Source organism: Carassius auratus, chromosome 26 (assembly GCF_003368295.1).
Source record: "Carassius auratus strain Wakin chromosome 26, ASM336829v1, whole genome shotgun sequence".
Taxonomy (NCBI): domain Eukaryota; kingdom Metazoa; phylum Chordata; class Actinopteri; order Cypriniformes; family Cyprinidae; genus Carassius; species Carassius auratus.
The window spans coordinates 11460917-11481841 of NC_039268.1; the positions used below are offsets into that span (position 1 = coordinate 11460917).

General features: G+C 39.3%; 1 protein-coding gene across 3 annotated transcripts; it reads right to left on the reverse strand.

Moving 5' to 3' along the window:
• Positions 1 to 1846: 1846 nt before the first annotated feature.
• Positions 1847 to 18995, reverse strand: LOC113044318 (protocadherin-10-like). 3 transcript variants are annotated; one of them, XM_026204206.1, is made up of 5 exons: positions 16016 to 18995; positions 14855 to 14913; positions 14098 to 14204; positions 4549 to 4706; positions 1847 to 2570 (listed from the first exon to the last, which is right to left on the reverse strand). In XM_026204206.1, the coding sequence occupies exons 1-5, from the start codon at positions 18503 to 18505 to the stop codon at positions 2517 to 2519; spliced, it is 2868 nt and encodes a 955-aa protein (XP_026059991.1). In that variant the 5' UTR covers positions 18506 to 18995; the 3' UTR covers positions 1847 to 2516. The 3 variants fall into 3 exon arrangements, with proteins under 3 accessions (XP_026059991.1, XP_026059990.1, XP_026059989.1); XM_026204205.1 differs by having other exon boundaries at positions 4389 to 4706; XM_026204204.1 differs by lacking the exon at positions 1847 to 2570 and having other exon boundaries at positions 3378 to 4706.
• Between the last annotated feature and the right edge of the window lie 1930 nt (positions 18996 to 20925).

Below are 20925 nucleotides of genomic sequence, written 5' to 3' on the forward strand. Positions count from 1 at the left end.
CAGATCTCAATATCCAGTGGTGTGGATAAACCCCATACTGGTCTGAATGGAGACCTCATCTTTAATTTAAACCTGTCTATTCTGTTATTGTGAAAACGTATCATGTCCGTTTGTGCAAGAGAAAATTTCTAACATATTTGTACTCTTAGTAAATAAAGTGCTTGACGTTTTTATGTTGCTGATTAGTCATGCAGGAGTTTCAATTCATACAGTACATGCTGATTTTATCCATGGCATAAAACTGGGTGTGTGTTTTTCTTCTTCTTCTTCTTCTTCTTCTTCTTCTTCTTCTTCTTCTTCTTCTTCTTTCCTAATGGCCAATCAGGAACACTAGCGAAAGGGCCGGAGAAGTTTAATGTTCTAAACAGCTCTCTAATCACAGTCAGTGTGGCAGGACTGAATAAACATCCGCAATCAAAGTCTTTCACACTCGTGTTTATCATTTCAGGCCAAGAAGCAAAAGATGTTCTGGATTGCTTTGAATGTAACTATGAGCCTGTGATCTAATGTGTGTTATATAGAGAGAGAGACAGGAGACCGGGTGAGTTGTCACAAAGGACTGGATCTCACCTACTGAGTTTTGAGTCGAATTTTTTTTTACGTTTTTGTTAGCAGTGAACGTCGATGTGGGCTGCAGACACCTAAATTCATTCCTAGAACATTTTTGTAAATTCCGTCCTCCAAATTAAAATTCTAATTCTAATATTAAAATAACCTCTCTGAAAAGTTTGGGAACCCTTGGTTCTTAATACTGTGTGTGGTTACATGGATGATGTATGATTGTCTTTCTGTTTTGTGATGGTTGTTCATGAGTCCCTTGTTTGTTCAGAACTGTTAAACTGAGCACCATTCTTCAGAAAAATCCTCCAGGTCCTGCAGATTCTTCAGTTTTCCAGCATTTTTTGCATATTTGAACCCTTTCCAGCAGTCACTGTATGATTCAGAAGGAGACACGATGAAAGAGCTGGGGGGTGAAAATTTTGGAATTTGAAGATCAAGGTAAATTGTACTTAATTTGTGTTCCGGGAAACATACAAGAATCTTCTGTTGCTTCCGAAGGGCAGAACTAAAGGAAAAAAAAGATCTTCATTCTGTTCAAAAGTTTTCACCCCCTGGCTCTTAATGCATTGTGTTTCCTTCTGGAGCATCGGTGAATGTTTGAACCTTTTTTTCTTCAAATTTTCACAAATTCTGCAAGGGGTTCCCAAACTTTTGCATGCCACTGTACATATAAATATATATATATATAACTGTTGAGGAAACAAGTAAAAACAAATAAACAACACATTAGAAGTATTTTGTTCTTCACCAAGTTGGTTGTCACATTTATGTTGTCAAATTGCGAAAACAAAAATATTAGCATTAAATTGTAGGGCATGTTGTCACAAAAGGTCGATGTCCGTTCTGTATATATCATGAACTACATATTTTTACGTGATCGATTATTAACCATGTAAATGTTCAAAAATGTGTTTGTATTTAAGACTAGTCCCGGTCTCACCTATATATTGTATGTAAAAGAATTATGTGAAATGACTACAGCATAGAATAATTCTGCACTTACAGACAGAGAGGCCACACAATTTGAAGCCCCAATTTTAATGCAGGTCTTTTCAGCACTTTGTATTGGTTTATGGCAATATGGTGTTTAGGAAACTATCCAATGGGCTACACAGATTCAGAAAAAAGTATATTTATATATTATATATATATATATATATGTTTATATATATATATAGGTTTATAGTTATTTTAAGCATTAAAAGAGAACAGTACACACTTGCACACGTGAAGATAACCACAATGTCAGATGAAGTATCCGTAGGTCAATGAGAGGACTTTTTTTTTTTTTTTTTTTTCCTTTTTCCTTTTTTTTTTTGGTCCCCCGCATCCACGCTTTTTCTAAAGATAGTAACTTCAGAAGAACACTTGACCACACTGATTAAGAAGAAAAATAAACGACTATAGAAAACAGTCAAGTCTAAAACGGATAGTTGAGTTTATAATGCACATAGTTTGGGCTGCTCTTTGTACAGTACATTTGTACAGGGTGTATGCGTGTGTGTGTGTGTGTTTGTGTGTGTGTGTTTGTGTGTGTGTCTCAAAACGGGTAAAGGGCTCAGATAGTTGGTATAGTTTACAGTGGACTGTAAACAGAGACACATTGATCATAGAGCGGAGGGAGTGAGGAAACAACCATGTCCATTGATCATCCATTTTTCTCCTTTTGTCTCTCCATCACTCCTAATCCTCTTTTAGAGCTCTCTCCCTCTGTTCTTCCCTCTTCTCATCCAGTTTTCAGAGGAGATTTGGCGAGGTTTCTCAGTCCTGCTGAGAATTCTTAGGGTCCTTACGTCATCGGATCGCATCTGATCTAATCTGTTTCAGACATCCATACGGAGCTGGGAACGACCAGATCGTCCGTGATTGAGTTCAATTTTTAAAAAAAAGAAACGAAGGGAAATTTAAAAAAAGAAACCCTTGATGCTTTTGGCCGGTTGCGTTACTGTGCAAACTCACGCTTTTTCAGGAATGTCCACGCGGAAGGTGCTAGGAAATCCTTTTGCGTGCTATAGGGCAAAGAACAGGAGAACACATGAATCGTTAAAATCTGATTCTTACCAGTCCAGACATTTATTTCCCCAAACTCCGATCTCACAAGGAAAACATTTATACATGCACCACAAAAACATCACTCATAGTTCAGACAATTACATAAAAAATATATATATAACTGTATGAATGTTCTTTTGTGTGATTGTCCAGTCAAATATAGCACATAAAATGTATTTTATATCACTTGTGCTATGCTGACAATTCTTTTTCTTTTTTGGTGTTACCATCAAAATTAACCAGGCTATTAAAAAATCTCTTATAAATGTTTGAATAAGATATATATTCACAAAATCTTGGCTTTTATTATTATTATTTATTTCTTTTATTTTTTTATTTTTTTGTCAACTTGATTTCTTTGTTTTCACTGTTGATAATGGATTTATTTTTGGAACTGACTGATCCTAGGCCTCATTGATCTGAGCTTATGCTGTTTTCGAAAGAAAAAAAAGTATTATTTGTGGTTTTATTTTGGCAGTATTAACTCAAAAACTGAGATGGAAAGCTCAGATTAATTAAGCTAATTGAAAGGAAATGAAGAAGACTGAATACAGTATTTGGAAATAATATAGCATTACAGGAAATTTATAAGCTATGTTTATTTTTGACTGGAAACACTATGGGGAGGGGGAAAAAATACCAAACTAATAAAATATAATTATAAAATATAATAATTTTGTTTTTGACATTTTGGTGGTTTGCTGATAAATGTCAGAATTGTGACATTTTCTTGTGAGATTAACCCAAAATTCCCAATTATTAAAAATAAATCAATAAAATTCCCAGTTATGCAAATAGCCTAGAGGGAGCTTGTGGATATAAGGTTCGTCATATCCACGTGTCTGGAAGAATACAAGCACATGCGCATGCACACTTAATATTCTCCAACAGGAGAGCACACAGTGTACACTTTAGTGCAGTAGTGGTAATACTGCATTAAAACAAAATGCTGGATGTGTCAGCGGCTGTGAGCGTACACTACCACAGTTTGCATGCTATAATCAGAGGCGAGGAGGCAGGGCGCTTTGACTGTCGCAAGTGTGATTACAGTAGAGCTGTGACATATGGTGATTAGAACAGCCATGGATGGAAAACAGGTAGATAATGTGGGATTTTATAAGGTGTGAATGAAAGCTGAAAAATAACTACTGCCATTCTATGTGGCATGCCATGCATTTTTGTTTATGGCATAAATGTGCTACATGAAGGCGGAAAATGTGCTAAATTGACGCAGATGCAGAACCATGTGATGAGATATAGGCATGTTGTATAGACAAACCATGTGTCTTTCATGATTATGATGAAGATAGATTTCAGCTCAAGGAAAAGTCACAGCACAAAGTATGTGTTATGTAGGTTTGGATGACAAATTAGTTGCAAATTCAGCATTCATGAGCTAAATATGTAATAGGATGTATGTTCACCAGTGTCTTCAGATGCTTCGGGGAGAATTTAGGGGGCAGGGAGAGGACAAAACGTTGGACACAACTCCACACTTTCACTCAAAAAAGTCCTTTATTGATATGTCCATATATTGTACATTTATTGTTTTTTGTTTTTTGTCACTATGCTTTTGAAGGAAAGGGGAAAACAAATTGGAAAGTGAGAGAATAGGTCAAGAAAGGGTGTTCTGAGAATGGGATTACATATATATTTCTTTAGAAATATAAATAGTTCTATACAAACAGAGCCATGGGTTAGATTTGGAAAAGAGATGACGGCAGTGGATCAGATCTGGGGCGTTCAGAAATCGTACATTTTGAGTGGGTACTCACACAGATAGTTGGGTTTGTAAGGCGCTCGGGCGCTTGGTAAGAGTGTGTGTAGCTCGTGGCGTGTGAGCGTGCCGTGGTGTGACTTGTCTTTGCCAAACGTGGAGAATGATCTATCATCGGCCCGACTGCACGCATCGCCCGGAACCACGCTCTCCTGTACCTCAGTGTCCGGCACCGCGTCCATTCCCGGGACGTGCAGGTTGCTACGGTAATCGGCGCCCTGACGATTGTCGCCAGGCATGAAGGAGGGCATCCAGCAACGGTCGGAGTGACCCAGAGCCTTGCACTCTTCAGTGCAGTTGGAAAAAAGATCAGCTCCTGTGAAAGACAGAGGAAAGATGAGAAGAAATGTTAGTCAAAGATAAGGTCAAACTAGTTATGTTACTATGTTTACTATACTTAAAAGTATAGCTCAAATTTTCATGAAATGTTATAATATGGTACAAAATAAAAAGTATAATTTCTAGTAAATGTAATGAAAATTATGTAATCATTTACTCATGTAAACGTCATTCCAAACCTGTTTTACTTTATTTGTTCTGTGGATAGAAAGGAATAGATAGATTAAATAAACAAAATATATAAAAATAAATCTTTTTTTGTAAAAAAAAAAAATGTCAGTCAGATTTGAAATGACATTAAGGTGAGCAAATGATGACAAAATTAAATTTGGGGGGGTGAACATTCCCTTTAAGCTTAGGGATTTTATGATTATTTATCTTTTTTATTGAAATCAGTACTTTTCTAAGCAATTCGAATCACAATTTTTGGACTACTGGATTGTAAAATGGTGAGAGAGAAAAAATCCATATCACAGATTTACATTTAGGCAGAGATTTGAGCCATATTTATGGACCTGAATATACTGGTGATTATGATTATGATCTCTGAGCAAGGAAGCAACCACCCAAAACATCTCAACTCCCTAGCAACACGCTGGAGAGTTTTATTCATGTAAACACCACTCACACAAATTCAGTTTTTTGTAACGCTTCAGTAAAGATCATGCATAATGGTCTAAATTTTAGACTATAAAATGAATTAAATTAGCATGAGCGTGGGCGCGTCAGCGTCCCTCTGTCCACGTTCTGAGATCTATTTAGCAAAAAGGTGTTTTAGTCTACACCCTTCCTCACACCGAGATCTTCTGCTTTCACTTTATCTGCTGCTCATATGTGTGACAATCCGATGTCAACAGTAACACAAAGGCAAAATTACTACGAATTATCCAGAGCGCGGAGTCTGAAATTATTCATATTTGAATGGAGATGATTATTTAACCAGACAGATTGCGAGCTTTTTACTCGTTTTATAATCAACTGCAGTCATTGTCAGGCTTCAGCAAAACACAGTAATTGACTGGAAGGCGGCCCACTGAAAGACGGATAGTTATATACACAAAGCAGTGAACTCTCCAGGCCTTTGTTTCTCCTTCTCTGCATCTCCCTGTCCCTCCCACCAACCGATATTAAACAAATCTGCTGTGATGTTTTCATGCTGTTAATTTCACCGTGTCTCATCTGCCGGTCTCTCAAGTCCTTCATACAAACACTAGGCAACACAACCAGAACTAACATCACTGGGAGAAACCGTCCTCCAAACACACAGGCTCACACATACACGCTCTTGCTTTCTGACTAATGACTACACAGAGCATGATAATTAGCCGGTTTCAGAGGAAGCGAACGAGAGGGGAGCTTGAAAGGGAAATAAATGAAAGCGAGGGGCAGAGAGCAGCGTGGCGTCACACTGAACTCTAATAAAGGCCTCTGGATTCAACCCCAGCATGAGGTTCAGTGATACAGGGAGCTTGTAGACCAATTCAGAATTTGGATGGAGAAGATGACCACATTAATGAAGAAATGGAAGTAAAGGCTAAGTGGTTATGTGCTCGACATCACGATCTCATTGCTATTCATTACTATTTACATTTGTGGCTAATTCGTATAAATTCACACAATCAAGGTTTTTTTTTTTTTTCTAATCTAAAGTAGAATGTTATACAACAATTCCAAACTATTTATGTTTTGGCAAATTGGTGGTTAATTGATATGAATTTGTATTGTACAATATGCTTATGTTTAGGGGTGAATCTTCATGCTGGCTTTTTGTTTTGTTCAAAAAAACATTTATGTTTTTGTACAACAATGTGTAACTCATTATGTTTTGGTGAATTTGTGCAATGCAATTGATATGCATTGGTACACTCTCATTTGTGCATTTTATTTGTGTTCCAGTTACAACTATTAATAAAGGTGGAACTTCATGCTAACTTAATAAAAATAAAAACACTTTTAGTGCATCGATTCGTAAGTACTTATTTTTTTGGTGAATTTATGGCTAATTCGCATGAATTCGTAAACTCAAATTTTTATGCTTTGCTTATGTCCCAGTTCCAATTATGAATGGGGTGGATCTTCATGCTTACTGTAAAATATAAATAAATAAATACAATTAATTAATGTTTGTACAGCGATTTGTTTTTGCATCTGGGCAAATTGGTGGCTAATTCATACAGTATGAATGTGATATTTTAATTAGTACTTTTTCATAGGTCTGCTTGAGTCCCACTAATGTTTATATTTAAGAGAGAACTGGATGCTGTCTTTTTTCTAAATATCTTACATTTTTGTTCAGTTCATATAAAAATTGCCACCTGGTAAATTTCGGGTTGGCTTTGATACATCAGGTTTTGTGCAGGAGATGCAGGTTTGAGTTCACCCCATGTTCCTGGGCTAACAACATTGTATCATTCCCTTTGGGTAGTTAAAGGTATCTTAACTGTGGGTACCAATCAACCGACTAGGAACAGCACTAGTAAAATATGTGCAAAGCTTCAAAACAAAGGATAGGGAGACTTGGAGAAAAGGTAGGAGCAGGGATCAGAGTGAAGCCTGGTTTATACTGACGCATTCGACCTGCCATTAACCATCACAGATGCGTGTGCACGTCACAGCATTTATAACTCATGTGCACTGCATTGCACAATTCTCTGCTAAAGAGTATTATTTTTATTTAGTAAAACTATACATATATATATGCTCTTTATAATGAGAACAAATCGTCCCCTTGGAATTATAAGGTTCGATCTGCGTTCTGAGCAGTTTTGAGATATTGAGCTTCAAAGTTTTTGTGTTCCATAGACTTCTGTAGATAGAACCTTTTTGTTTTTTCAATATAAAAATCTCAAAATGTATACAACTTAAAAAAAAAAAAAACATCACATAATGTAATTAAGTTGTCACAGAATAAGAATATGTGAATAACTCAATTTTGACAAAAATATCAGATAGAACCTTATAATTCCAAGGGGACGAAATTAACAGAAAAACTGTAACATGCAATTTCACAGTGCTGTCAGAAACATTTCACTTTTAAAATGATTTGTCTGAAAAAGTCCAACACAGCTCAGCCAGTCTTCCCTCAAGTTCGGTTTGCTGCACACAAAATTCCAAGCACCTCTTGATATTGTTGGTATGCGCACCTTTTTACTTGTACAGATGCATCAGGCATAAACCTGAATTAGGAATGGGTTTTGGACTATGTTTATTTAACAGAACTCTAGTTCCAGGACCAACAAAACATGATACAGGAGCATACTCTGCAAAATCACAGTCAAGGTGAGCAGCATAATATGGTATGGTATGATCTATTATTCAGCACCTGCAAGCCCTGTCCTAATACATTACATGAAATATTAAACTCTTAATTTTTTATTAATGATTGAAATCATATTAGCTCTTTTATCATAATATCACAATCAAATAAGGTATTACTATGTCATTAGGTGCTCTGCACTATGCCTAATAGGAACATTGTTTTAACTGGTAATCACTCACCAATTATTTTGTAGTTTAGCCTGTGTACACAATATCCCTTTCTATCTTATATCTTCTAATGAGATCCAGCAGCTTTAGCTCTACCTGCATCAATGTTGCTATTGTACATCTTGTGATATGGCATTTCCCCAAATATTTAGTGCTTATTTTTTATTTTATTTACTTTTTTGGTAACACTTTATTTTAAGGTGTCTTTGTGACACGTTAAATGTACTTACTATTATAAAAACAATAAATCATGCATCATTACATGCTTAGTCAAACCCTACTCCTAATCCTAACCATATATTAAGTACATGTAGTTAATTAATATTGCCCAGTACTTAAATGTATAATTACACTGCAACAAGGACAGCTTAAAATAAAGTGTAACCAATTTTTCTTATAATTTCCATATGCTGTACTGCACTGGAAGTTCTGGTGGCCATTGAGGCTAAATTACAAAGAGCCTGGTTATTAATAATATTATCCTCCTGACATAATTTTGGTAGGAAGACAGCTGCACAAACATCTCTTAAGTATTAGCAATGAATTTGATCAATTCTGTGGCATTTAATCAGCTTATTTCAGTTTACAATATTCAATCTTGTTTTATTCAAATGCAGAAACCATTGTGATAATGTAAATAATTTAAAAAGGATGAATTAATTCTAAGTCCCTAACTGATAGGGCTGACTATCGATCCTGCTGTGTGATAAATAAACATGTTATAACTGATAAAAGTGCCTAGGCCTGACCATAGTGTATGTTTTCTTAAATTTATTCGAAAAATGCAAGTATATTCTTTTTGTTTTGAGTTACAGAGCACCATAAAAGGAATGACCCATATAAGAGTGAAGGAGCAGGAGCAGATGCAGTGATGCACCAAGGTCAGATTCAAACAGGTACAATAAGGAAGACCAATTTAAAAGAGGAAATGTGAAGGGAATAAAAAAAAGAGGTGAGGATGAAAGAGTCTGTAGGCTGATATGGGAAATTTGATACAAAGGTAAAGACAAAGGCCAACAGAGGAAGAGAGGGAGGGCATGGATGCATGTCAGGCCAAACTCTAATCTCTAATTCCTCATGGCAGAAGCTCTTCTGAGTGAGATCAGAGGACAAATCTGCCCTTCTGATAAAGCTGACCGTACTATATGAGTGTGTGTGTGTGTGTGTGTGTGGGTGTGGGTGTGTGTACGTACTGATGCATAAATGAGCACACAAGGGAATAATGAATTATTAGTGCAGAACTGTTGTGATGATTTGCATAGGTGACCAGAAAACATGTTATTAGCATGGCTTTGGGATCTGCAGATATATGCATAATGTTCTGACCCACAGTGTGGTGCTTATTAGTTTTGCTATAGGGGACTTCGGTAGATGATGAAACATTATTTAGTGATCAAAGTGTCTGGTTATGCTGTGCACAAAGTAATCAGCTTGTTTGCAACGGCTCTTTCATTTATGGGACAGCACAGAAAATGCAAGATAATTGGTGATGAGGCCTTCCGGATTGCGGATTACTCTCCAGACATTAAACATACACTAAAAGTAGGACTTGATACGCCAACCCTACTCTTTCATTTCTTATAAGTTGCTCTTTTTAAGTATCAAAACATTTATAAAATTTGCCTCAAATTTCTTAAGAGGCATAAAGACGCTGTTAACATAGAGCTATGAAATGAAGATACTTTAGTTCATCTTTAAATCTCTGTTTTTCTATTGCTGACTTTGGTGTCTTAGTACAGCTTTTGACAGTGCTGAGATGTTTTATGAAACTCATAAAGGCATATGCGAGATTACTAACGTATTTTTCTCAGGAGAGATCTGAGAAGCTTAAGCAAAAGTCTCAATTTGCTCTCTGTATCATCGCTGTCAGGGATAAGCAAAGGTAAAGAGATTTCTTATGTGATTCTTTTTTCCTTCGCTCACCTCAGTACTTCTAATATTACAGACGCAACATCCGAACCCACATTCAGCTCACATCTCTGCTCAGATGTGTTGTAAAGTCCATAGATCACTCCCACCACCTGTCCACTTGGTTATTTCACCATTATATCAGGGTGATATATATGGACAGAGATATGCAGATGTACAGAGAGGCGTAAATCTCTTTAAAGCAGGGATCCAAGGCCTTTGTGACATCATCAATGTTAAGTACACTGATAAACATGACTGCATACAATCAAACTCAATGTAATTAGAACAGTGGTCTCTAAATATCCCCACCGAGCGAGCAGACAGAAGCCCACAGCATGACGTTCACAGCGATATCACAGTCACATGCAGAGATTCATGTAGTACATGTAGGACCTGATTGGTCTGCTTTTGTAGGTTTTGTGAAAAAGAAAACTACCGGATTGGCATGTTCTGGAGGAGATGTTATTGAAAGCAAAATAATAGTGTTTTATGGATTTAGCATAATTTAGTTGTAGAGTAATATCCTGATGTAGATTTGAATCCTGGTTAGCAGAACAGAATCCAAATTTGGTGGAGATTTCAGGGTAATGGAGGATATACGGTATATGCAGGATTTTTAGGTTTTAAATACTGTTACAATTATTATATAGCCATAACATCTTTGATTTGAACAGGATTGAGATCTCCTTTTCTTTTACTCCAATATACAACCCATTAAAAACATGTGAATCTGAATTTTTAATAATAATATACCACAATCGCAGATGCTTCTATACAAACTGGAATAGATTTCTCAAAAGGACCCTGAGTTACCAGCAATGGTTGTGGAAGAAAAACAGACCATTTTTTTCAATTTGGATGGGATTTAAATCACAACGCATGTCTGTGAAACACAAAATGACCATCCTCAGGGAAAACAAGCTCTATTTGAATGAGGATTAAGGTTGAAACTATCTAGAAGTTTGAATGCAGTCATTAAATGGTTCAATCTGATATAAATGCTGAAATTTGGGCTGATAGTTCAGCATTAGTGCGCTTTGGATAAAAAGAACATGACAATGCATCATCCTTTATGCATTGCAATCGGTGTACCTCCAGGATTTTATGATTTTTTTTTTAGCTGTCAAGAGAAATCGGAACTGTCAGAATAATTGCGTTTAAAATCTAACAGCGATATGTTTCAGCAAACTGCATTGGCACGGTTCATTCCATTATTCTGCAATATAATACATCCTCGCAAAGTATAGTGTAGCAGGTTGTATGCTATAGATTAACACCTGCACTTCATGGCCAGTAAATAAATAAAGAAATCAAAATATCTACATAATTGCCCAAGAAATCCTATAATTGCAGACCTGTATTCGATTACAGTAGATGTTAAATATCCTCAGTGCGGCTGGGAGCTTTATTGAAAACATTAATGATCTGACTAGATGCTGGACTCTGGGGCTGCAGATATCTAGAGAAAAAGAGCTGCTGCGTTGAGTACAAACACACTGACTAACTAAGCTGTTCTCCATCAGGAAGTGCTCCGCATCCCACTGTGTGCGTGTTATTTTCATCCCTTTCCGCTTTTCTTGCATTTTCTCTTCTGGAGACCTCATCACATCTTTTATCAATGGTGTGCAAAAGTATCAGAACGAAAAGGAAAAACACTGCCAAAGCCCTGATGAGCAGAATTTCCCTTCAGAACACCTGTCATCAGGCTGACCAAAGACCTGAGCTCACATGCTGAGGACGAGAGTTTTTGCAATAGGGCTGGGAGAAAACGTTGGTAAATATCTTTTCGTGGTGGGTTTTCATTCAAAATCAGCTTTTAGCCATTGAAGTCACTTACATTGTCACTGCTTTCGATTTTGAGTTCTTCAGTGGTATCTTCTATTTTGTGTAGCAAAACGTGTTAAATTATATTGTTTATGACTATATTTTGAGAAAATAATGTACATTGTTTTGTATTTTAATTCAACTTTGAGATCTTTATTGTATAAATTGCTAAATAAATGAAATCATCTGATATACATTTAAAAAGATGTTGCACCCTGATAATACCATAGGATTTATTTACCTTTTGTTAACAGCTTGTAGTGTAGCTGACTACTTTTCCAGAAGGTTCAGACTAGTTGAACTGCTTGGTATTATGAATAGCTTGTACGGTAGCTACGGTAGCTTTCACTATAGCTATAAACTGTGTTTATGTGTGTGTGTGTGTGTGTGTGTGTGTGTGTGTGCGTGCAGAGCAAATGGAGTTGCCTGATTGGGATCTGATAGCATTAAATTACAGCGACAGGAGTGATTTGATTAACGTCATCACCACACATCCCTCATTTATAGATAATCATCAATCTATCGCTCACTCGTGTTAATCTAATTGTGCAATTTGTCACGCCTCTGTCTCTCTGCAAACAAATGCAGATGTAACAGTCTAAATCATGGAAAATGGCCTTTCTCTGACCTCAGCTCTTCTAGCTTGACGCTCATGCTCATCTGAGAGACCCCAGGGCCATTAAAAATAGCTCGACAGATATATATTACTTTAAGATATCAGGCTTTTCTAATCTTATAAAAAATGATGAAGAAAATTTGAACTATTTTAAAATGTTTCATTAAAATGTCACATTGCTTACATCAGTACTTACACCTTTTATTCTAATTCTCGTGTGTTTTGAAAGGTCAAAATAATTTAGTTAATGCTATCAAATGGAGTGTTTTTGTAAAGTGTTACCTATATATATTCATCACTGGGATCTCCATAAAAACAGTGGAATGCATAGAGTGCATTACACAGCATGAGGGTTAAAACGTTTCTTTGTCTTTATCTTCTATCCTTTGGCTTGGATTCTCTTAATTTAGACTAATATCTCCAAATTGATGCTCTAAGAACAAAAGGAGGTGAGGTAAGGATGTGTGAAGGAGAGAGTGTGTGTGTGTGTGTGGGGGGGGTATGTGTGTGTGTATGTGTGCGCGCGTGTGTGTGTGTGTGTGTGTGTGTGTGTAAGTGGTTGTTAATGCAGTGGTTCTACCCCTGTCAGTGTCCCAGGCCTTCATCTTAACCTTGCTGTGATAATTGGCAATGCGGAGACAGGCACTGAAATGGGAGTGCAGAAACTGTGAGCTTGCCAACACACACCCAGAGGAGAGCAGGGAAGGAGAGGACACACACACACAAACCTTCTCATTTTACCTCTTTGATGCTCTAATAAGTTTTCAAAAAATCTCAATACCCCTGCCTTTCACCCTTTCTACTTCTGCGAACCCCACCCCCCTCCCACACACACACACACACTTTTTTTTTCAAGAATTGGTATTCCATTGTGCGTGGCTCATATGTAATATCTGGCAACCCATCATCTAACTGTTTGCCAAACCGAAGGCTGAATGTCATGATTCTTTGGAGAGAAAGGTCAAAGCCTTATCCAGTCGAAGCCATAAGGCTCCAACTTGATCAATAAACAAGCAGCAATGAAATCTAGAACTTGAAAGTCAAAAAAGCTCATCAAATTGAATATACATAAATAAAGAATAAACAAAATCTAATCAAATTTGTCTCCCACAAACGATTGCCATCTTGTCGTGCTTGACTCAAACGTTATTGGCATTTAATATGAATGAAAAAATAATTGTGTTTGGGGGGTGTTGGTGGGCTGGTGGGCAGCTGTGGATTCGTTACTGGGGAAGCTTTCAAATACTCATTAAATGCTTCAGAAAGCCTGTCCATCAGACAAGCCAGACTCCTTTGCGGCATTGACTGAAATCCGTTTAGCTTTGTTGACAGATGTATAATTTCCACGCAGTCCCTATATTGATCCACTGCTGGAATCGGTTGAAGGCTTGTCACGTGGCTTTCACAGCCAAGATGTAAACAATTTCCCAATGTCTATCGCTGTCTGTTTCTCCTCAGCATTCTCTTCTCTATGCTTCTTTCAAGTCTAGCGTGAGGTCGACAGTAGGTGAGAAACTCGTAATCAACTCACCTGCTGTGTGGCCCCGGTTGGTGGCGTCATGGTCGCTGTCTCCCTGCTCACTATCTCCATGTCCGCTGTCTTTAGAGCTGACGATATCTGCCTCTTGAAACGCTGAACTATAAGGGAAATTTTATGGTTTAGTAGTCATTTGGTAATTGGTGCTTTGTGCTCTTTCCCATTAGAAGTATTGATTGTTTTGGTTATTTAACACTTTCGGCATAGTGTAGACTGCTGATTAAATTCAATATCAAATTCTCTCTTTCTTTGTCAAATTGTGGAGTTATTCTGTTTAACCACGTTGGGGACTATTCTGTGAACTAAATCTGACGTTAATTTTTTTTTTTTTTTTTTTTTTTTTTTGTACAAGTACAGAAAAGTTTCTGGGTATGAGTCATAGGTTATATTATTTATAACTGTTTATAAAAAAAAATATGAAATGTTCCCATACTGTAAGTAAAAAAAGTTTGTACCCAGAAGTGAGCTATAAAATCTCCCCAAATCTCCATTTGTAAAAATACTTTAAAGATAAAGTAAATCTGTAAAAATAAACAATTAATAAATTGTTAAGAAAATGTGTACAATAAAATCATTATTAATATTATTATTATTCAACATAAAAAGGCAGAAAGTTTTCTGTGAAGGTTAGGCTTAAGATAGAATAGAAAGTCTGTACAGTATTAAAATCATTATGTCTATGGAATTATCCATAAAACATGAAAATGCAGCGTGTTTGTGTGTGTACATTGTATTTAATCAGTAATTTCACCTGTTAACACGACGGGGCCTATCCACCAGGTAGCTGAGCTCAGTTCTCTGGTGCTTGGTCTAAAAGACAGCAACAACAATAATAAATTGTGATAATAATGATGATGATGATGATGATGAAGATGAGCAAGTTTATTTGATATATTCTGCATTTGTCATTAAAACACTGATCAGGCCTCTGTTCTGCTCTGTCCATGCACTAGAGCACCTCAGCCATAGAACGGCCTTTGTTCCACTGATACCCAGCGGCTGTGTGCTTAGCATACTTAAACCCTCGTCCAATACACTCCCCCCTCCCTCCTCAGACTTGACTCCAGGGCTACACCCTTTCAGAGAGTGCCAGGGGACAGTAAGGTAAACCTTGTCGGATGTGGGGCTCTCTTAAGATAACATGTCTTGTCTCAAAGGCAAAAAGGAAGATTCTAGTATCAGAGCAGAAATGTTATACCAGCTTGTAACCAGCTTCAACATTCACATCCCCCATAAATTCCTATTATTGGTCAATCAATATAGGATTTTCATTGATTGATTCTGAAATGTTTACATTTGGTTTCCATCTAATCTTGAATGTGGTTCCATCCTTCTATGTAACTGACCCTGAAGTGCTGTAGTGTAATTAAAGCACCTGAAAATAGCACTACAGCCCCAAGCTACCTTTAAAAGCACTATGTGAGTCATAAGCAAGAGGATGATTACACTCTGACATTACAAACACAGGAAGCTAAAAGATCACCACTGAATAGCCTTTTAAGGTGCAGAAAGATGTTTCCATTCACCGAACTTCTCACAAGAATTGATGTCATTTCAACTCCGTTTTGACTTTTTAATTTCATTTAAATATTTAACACTGTCAATATAGCAGTAATTTGAAACACTAACGCTGAAATCAAACTATGTATGTATGTACATATATGATTTATACTCCTTAACACCTTTAGCAGTCTTGTTTTAATTGTTATATGAATTTATTACAAATATAAAAAGTGATTTATATATATATATATATATATATATATATATATATATATATATATATATATATATATAATCCTAAAGTGTAATGTGGTAATGTTAATATGGAAATTGCTTGCTAATGATGTAAGAATTTCATTCTGGATTAAGACAAAGTGTTGCCCGGTTAGGTAATAAAATGTGTTTTCACCTCGCTGGATAAAATGCTCCCATTTGAGATGATATCTGGTTGCTGATCCGCGTATCCGGTAACGATTGCCCCGCACGGGTTGTGCTCTGTGTCTGTACTCCGGGATGGGCTGCACGGTTTAAGGAACATTAGATCGGTTTTGGCAGACTCCGGTGTCAGACACACCTGGTAGCAGTAGTTCTGGTTCTGGTGGTGAGAGCCGAAGCTGCCTGACTCCTCCACCGGCACCTGTGCGGTGCTGGCCACGTTAGTGCTCTGGACGAGCATGATGTCCGATTTACTGAGCTTCTTCTTGCGCCCGCGCGCTTGGCGACTGCAGCACTGACAGCACGAGTCTCCAGTCATGCACGTGTAGATGTTCAGTTTCTTGTCCTTCTGACAGCGCACAGCCAGCACGATCATTGCGAGGAGGAAGATGAAGGACACGGAGCCGAGCGCGATGATGAGGATGAGCGTGAGGTCCAGCGAGCCCTCTTTGGACTTGACTGACCCCCGGTCACCGCTCCGGCCCTCCACTATGCTGTCCACCAGTACTACGTTAATGCTCGCAGAGGACGAGAGAGGGGGCTGCCCGTGGTCGCGCACCTCGATCAACAGGTCGTACGGGTGCGGCGGGTCCCGTTTGCTGGATACACGGCGCGCGGTACGTAGCTCGCCGGTTCTCCAGTCCATCCGGAACATCCCAAGCTCGTTTCCTCGGAGGATGCTGTACGACAGGCGCGCGTTCTCACCGTCATCCGCATCCGTGGCCACAATACGGGTCACCAGGTATCCCGGCTCGGCTGAGCGGGGCAGATGTTCCCTCGCGGTACCGTTTTTGCCCAGAGGCGCGATTATAGAGGGGGCGTTGTCGTTCTGGTCCACTATAATAACATTAACGGTGGCGTTGGCCGTTAACTCGGGCGCGCCGGAGTCTTTGGCGTGCACCATAAAACTGAACTCTTTTATTTGCTCGTAATCAAAAGAGCGCAGCGCGTACAAGTAGCCGTTCTCAGAGTTGATTGACACGTAGGTTAAGATGGACATACCCTGTATTTCGCACTCCAATATGGAGTAAGTGACATAGGCGTTCTGTCCAACATCAGGATCCACGGCGCTCACTGCGTAAATGTAAGCGCCCGGGACGTTATTCTCTGTCACGTACACGTCGTAAACCGACTGCATGAATCTCGGCGCGTTGTCGTTTTCGTCCGAGACATGCACTTTGATAGACTTGCTTGTGGAGAGAGACGGCACCCCCTTGTCTTTGGCGACCACTGTGAGCGTGTAAGACTCCGCTTTCTCGCGGTCCAGCGGACCGTCCGTGACGATCGTGTAATAGTTTTTGAAAGAGGACTTGAGTTTGAACGGAACCTCTCCGTGCAGCTCGCAGGTCATCTGTCCGTTCTCGCCGGAGTCACGGTCCGTGACGCTCAGCAGAGCGATCACCGTGCCCGGGGCAGCCTGCTCACTTACCGACTCCGTGACCGTGCTGAAACTAATCTCCGGTGTGTTGTCGTTCACGTCGATGAGTTTGACCAGAACTTTGCAGTGCGCGGGCACGGCGTTCGGTCCCATGTCTTTCGCCTGCACGTAGATCTGATGCGTGCTGCTCTCCTCGTAATCCACCTCACCGGTCACTTCAATCCTCCCGGTGCGCGAGTCGATGTTAAACAGATCCCGAATGCGCGGCGGATTGTGACTACTTAAAGAGTAAACTATCTCTCCGTTCTGGTCTTCGTCCATATCAGTGGCGTTGAGCTGAATAACGAGTGTGCCAACTGGGGAGTTCTCGCGCAAGCTCACAGAGTAAACGGATTGATCGAACGTGGGCGCGTTGTCGTTAGAGTCCAGCACTTTAACCACTAGCAGTGCGGTGCCGGTTTTCTGCGGCTGCCCTCCGTCCACGGCGGTGAGCACGTACCTGTGCACCGCCTGCTGCTCTCGGTCCAGGGGTTTATCCAGCACGAGCTCCGCGAAACGGTTGCCGTCGCCTTGCGTTTGTACGTCCAAATAAAAGTAGTTGTTAGTGGTGATGGCGTATGTGCTCAAGGCATTAGTCCCCACGTCAGGGTCGAAGGCGTTCTCCACCGGGAAGCGGGTGCCCGGTGTGGCGCTCTCGGTGATCTCCACGGTGATGTCCGTCTCTGGGAAACTCGGCGGATTGTCGTTAATATCCATGACCTCGATCTCGACACGGAACAGCTCGAGCGGGTTCTCCAAAAACACTTCGAGGTGCAGGAGGCACGGGACGGTCTGACGACATATCTCCTCTCTGTCGATGCGCTCGTTCACCACCAGCGCTCCGTTCTCCAAGTTGACCTCCAGGTACGGCGTGCGCGAGCTAGGCACGGTCTGGAAACGGCGCGCGGAAAGTTTGGTGATGTCCAGCCCCAGATCTTCGGCGATATTTCCCACAACCGTCCCGCGCTCCTGCTCCTCTGGTACCGAGAAGTGCAGCTGCGATAACCCTCCATCCAAGATAGAGAAAAAGAGAAATATCAAAATCATCTCCAAACAACAAGTGCACTCCTTTTTATTCCCTCGCTCTGTCTTGACACAGTTTCTTCTCCAGTCACAGCTTAGGAATTACCCATCGCTTTGGTCCAAGAAAACATATGCGCTGTGCAACTTCCCAAACGAACAAGAAAGCTCCCGTGTCAGCCGGAAACCATGTCGCCATACGCGCAAGATCTATAGCCATTTGATGTAATGCTGTCTCAGTGAGAGCAGAATTTAGTAGTCCGTGCGTCACAGCAAGACATTGCAGAACCTACAGATGCCCCGATCCTATTTACTGAGAAGCAAAATCTTTCCAAAACTCTTTTGCTTAGTGAGTGGGTAAATAAATGTAAAATAAAACCCTGAACGCTGGCTATTGAAGACAAATAACACTTTTCTGCATATAGTTAGTCTAATAATCCATAATATCTGCGAGATGCTTAGAAATCCGTAGGTCCCCTCTTCCCGAGTTCTGCAAGGAGAGTGAGCATCAGTGCGTTGTTTTGCGCAGAGCTCTTGCCACCAGCAACCAATGGACAGCCCGGACTGCCAGCGCTGCGTCACCCGATTCGACCCAGTGAACGTCAATCAGACGCTCCCGCCCTCCTCAGTGCGCCCTCACATCCCCACTCCAGCTCTCTTTAAACTGAGAATGAGAATTGATTTACATGTCTTATAAAGTCAAACAGTCGCATTCAAGGTAAATATTAGCACTGGAGAACGCGATTCACAGTGGACAGAAATCCTCCTACAGCTGTTTTTAGCTGTCAGTATCTAATCCTCTCCAAATCATTTGTCATTATAAGAAATGGAAGCACGTGTGCATATAATATATGACTATAGTTTGCAATATGTTGAATGTGATTCTTATTTAAGAAGTAATTCCTCAATGATGGCATTTCAATGTTTTGAATATGAAGCACGGAAAGTGTACTTTTTAGTATGCAGTTCACGAGCGCGCATGCAGAGAGCGCGTGTATGTGGAGGAATCTGTCTAGTAATTTCAGTGTGGGAAAATATAAAAATGCTTCAGTAAAACCTTGTTAACTGGATTTCCCCTTATGCAGTAGGTAAAATAGACTACATGTGTTAATACAATAAAATATACAAATATTTTAGGTGGTATAGAGTATGGATTATATTTACATAAAAGTGTACTATAAAACTTTTTATTTTTATTTTATTAATCTCATTATTTTAATTGTTGGCCAAATACCATTTTTTTATAAGCTACCTTTAGTATTTTGATATATAATTAGTGTGTATTGCATTGTTAAAGCGTACGTGTGTTACCCTGATATTGTTTAGTGTTACTGTAACACTGTTGCGCTTTGTCTATTTTATTATTGGTTACAAGCCGACTTTGAGTGACGTGGCCTTCCATTATACCACTAGGCTTATCATCAGTACGTTTTGCAGTAACAAACAGATTTTAATAGCTCAAATTGGCGGGTATACTGACATTACACAATTTAATAGCAAAATACATGCCATCCTATAATCACTGCTTTTACTGCAAAGAGGGAGGGGTTTTAAAAGAAAAGTTAAAAAATTTGACTGTGGCTTCCTCGCCGGTCCGTTTGCATCTAATGAGATTTTGTCATCAGATTGTTTACCAGCGAGCCTCATATCAGTAACAAGATTTATCTCTCTCCGTCTTTCCTTCCGTTTTATCTGTTTCTCAAGACTGCTGTATGCCTGCGTCAGGCTAAACTGATTGTTTGATATCAAGAGACAAACCCTCATTTCGGAATGCTTTCCTCTCCTCCGTTATTAACACGGTAATGTGTGGGTGCTGTGTTAAGCTCTCGTCACACGGTTACCAAGTTCTCTTCGTGTCGCAATGAGTTGAAAGCTCTCTCGCTCTACGTCTCTTCTATGTGCACTATACGCCCTCTAGCGGAAGCACAACGACCTGCCGGTCTGTGTGAGAACAGATTTGAGGGACAAGACGGATAGCCTATTATTATGTTTTAATTGTCACCTCAAGGGCAAATTTCATGAATAATGCATATTATAATATCGTAGGCTGCTAATCTGAGCTATGGTCTAATTCGCTGACAGTTCTAAACAACTGACCGTGCTTTCCACTCATTGATTTTGAGAGGAAGCTCTTAATAGAGATTGTAATATTCCAAAAATCTTCTGTTTCCGGAAACGCGTAACGTGACATTAGAGCTTGTTTGTTGCCCTTTATAATTCACGACTGGCCTCACATTAGAAAACTCACTGGCATCGTTTTTCTGGACATCAGATGACATTCAGCAAACAACAGCGCCTCCAAGCGGTCTGTTAAATCCTCTGATATTCCCCCGTCATGCTACTGGAGATGATTATCTGGGCTATAAGGAGATGTGTATAATTATGAAGCCATAATGCGAAAGTAATTTTGAGGAGCTGTAAAATAAGCATTTATGATTAACACTGTA

Bases quoted from the DNA above. Each gene is read 5' to 3' on its own strand.
- LOC113044318 (XM_026204204.1), bottom strand. From the start codon at position 18,505: ATGATTTTGATATTTCTCTTTTTCTCTATCTTGGATGGAGGGTTATCG. The intron at 14,205-14,854 runs GTGAAATTACTG...TTTCCCTTATAG, and splicing joins AGGCCCCGTCGTGTTAACAG to TTCAGCGTTTCAAGAGGCAG. The intron at 4,707-14,097 runs GTGAGTTGATTA...TGTCTTTCACAG, and splicing joins CAACCGGGGCCACACAGCAG to GAGCTGATCTTTTTTCCAAC.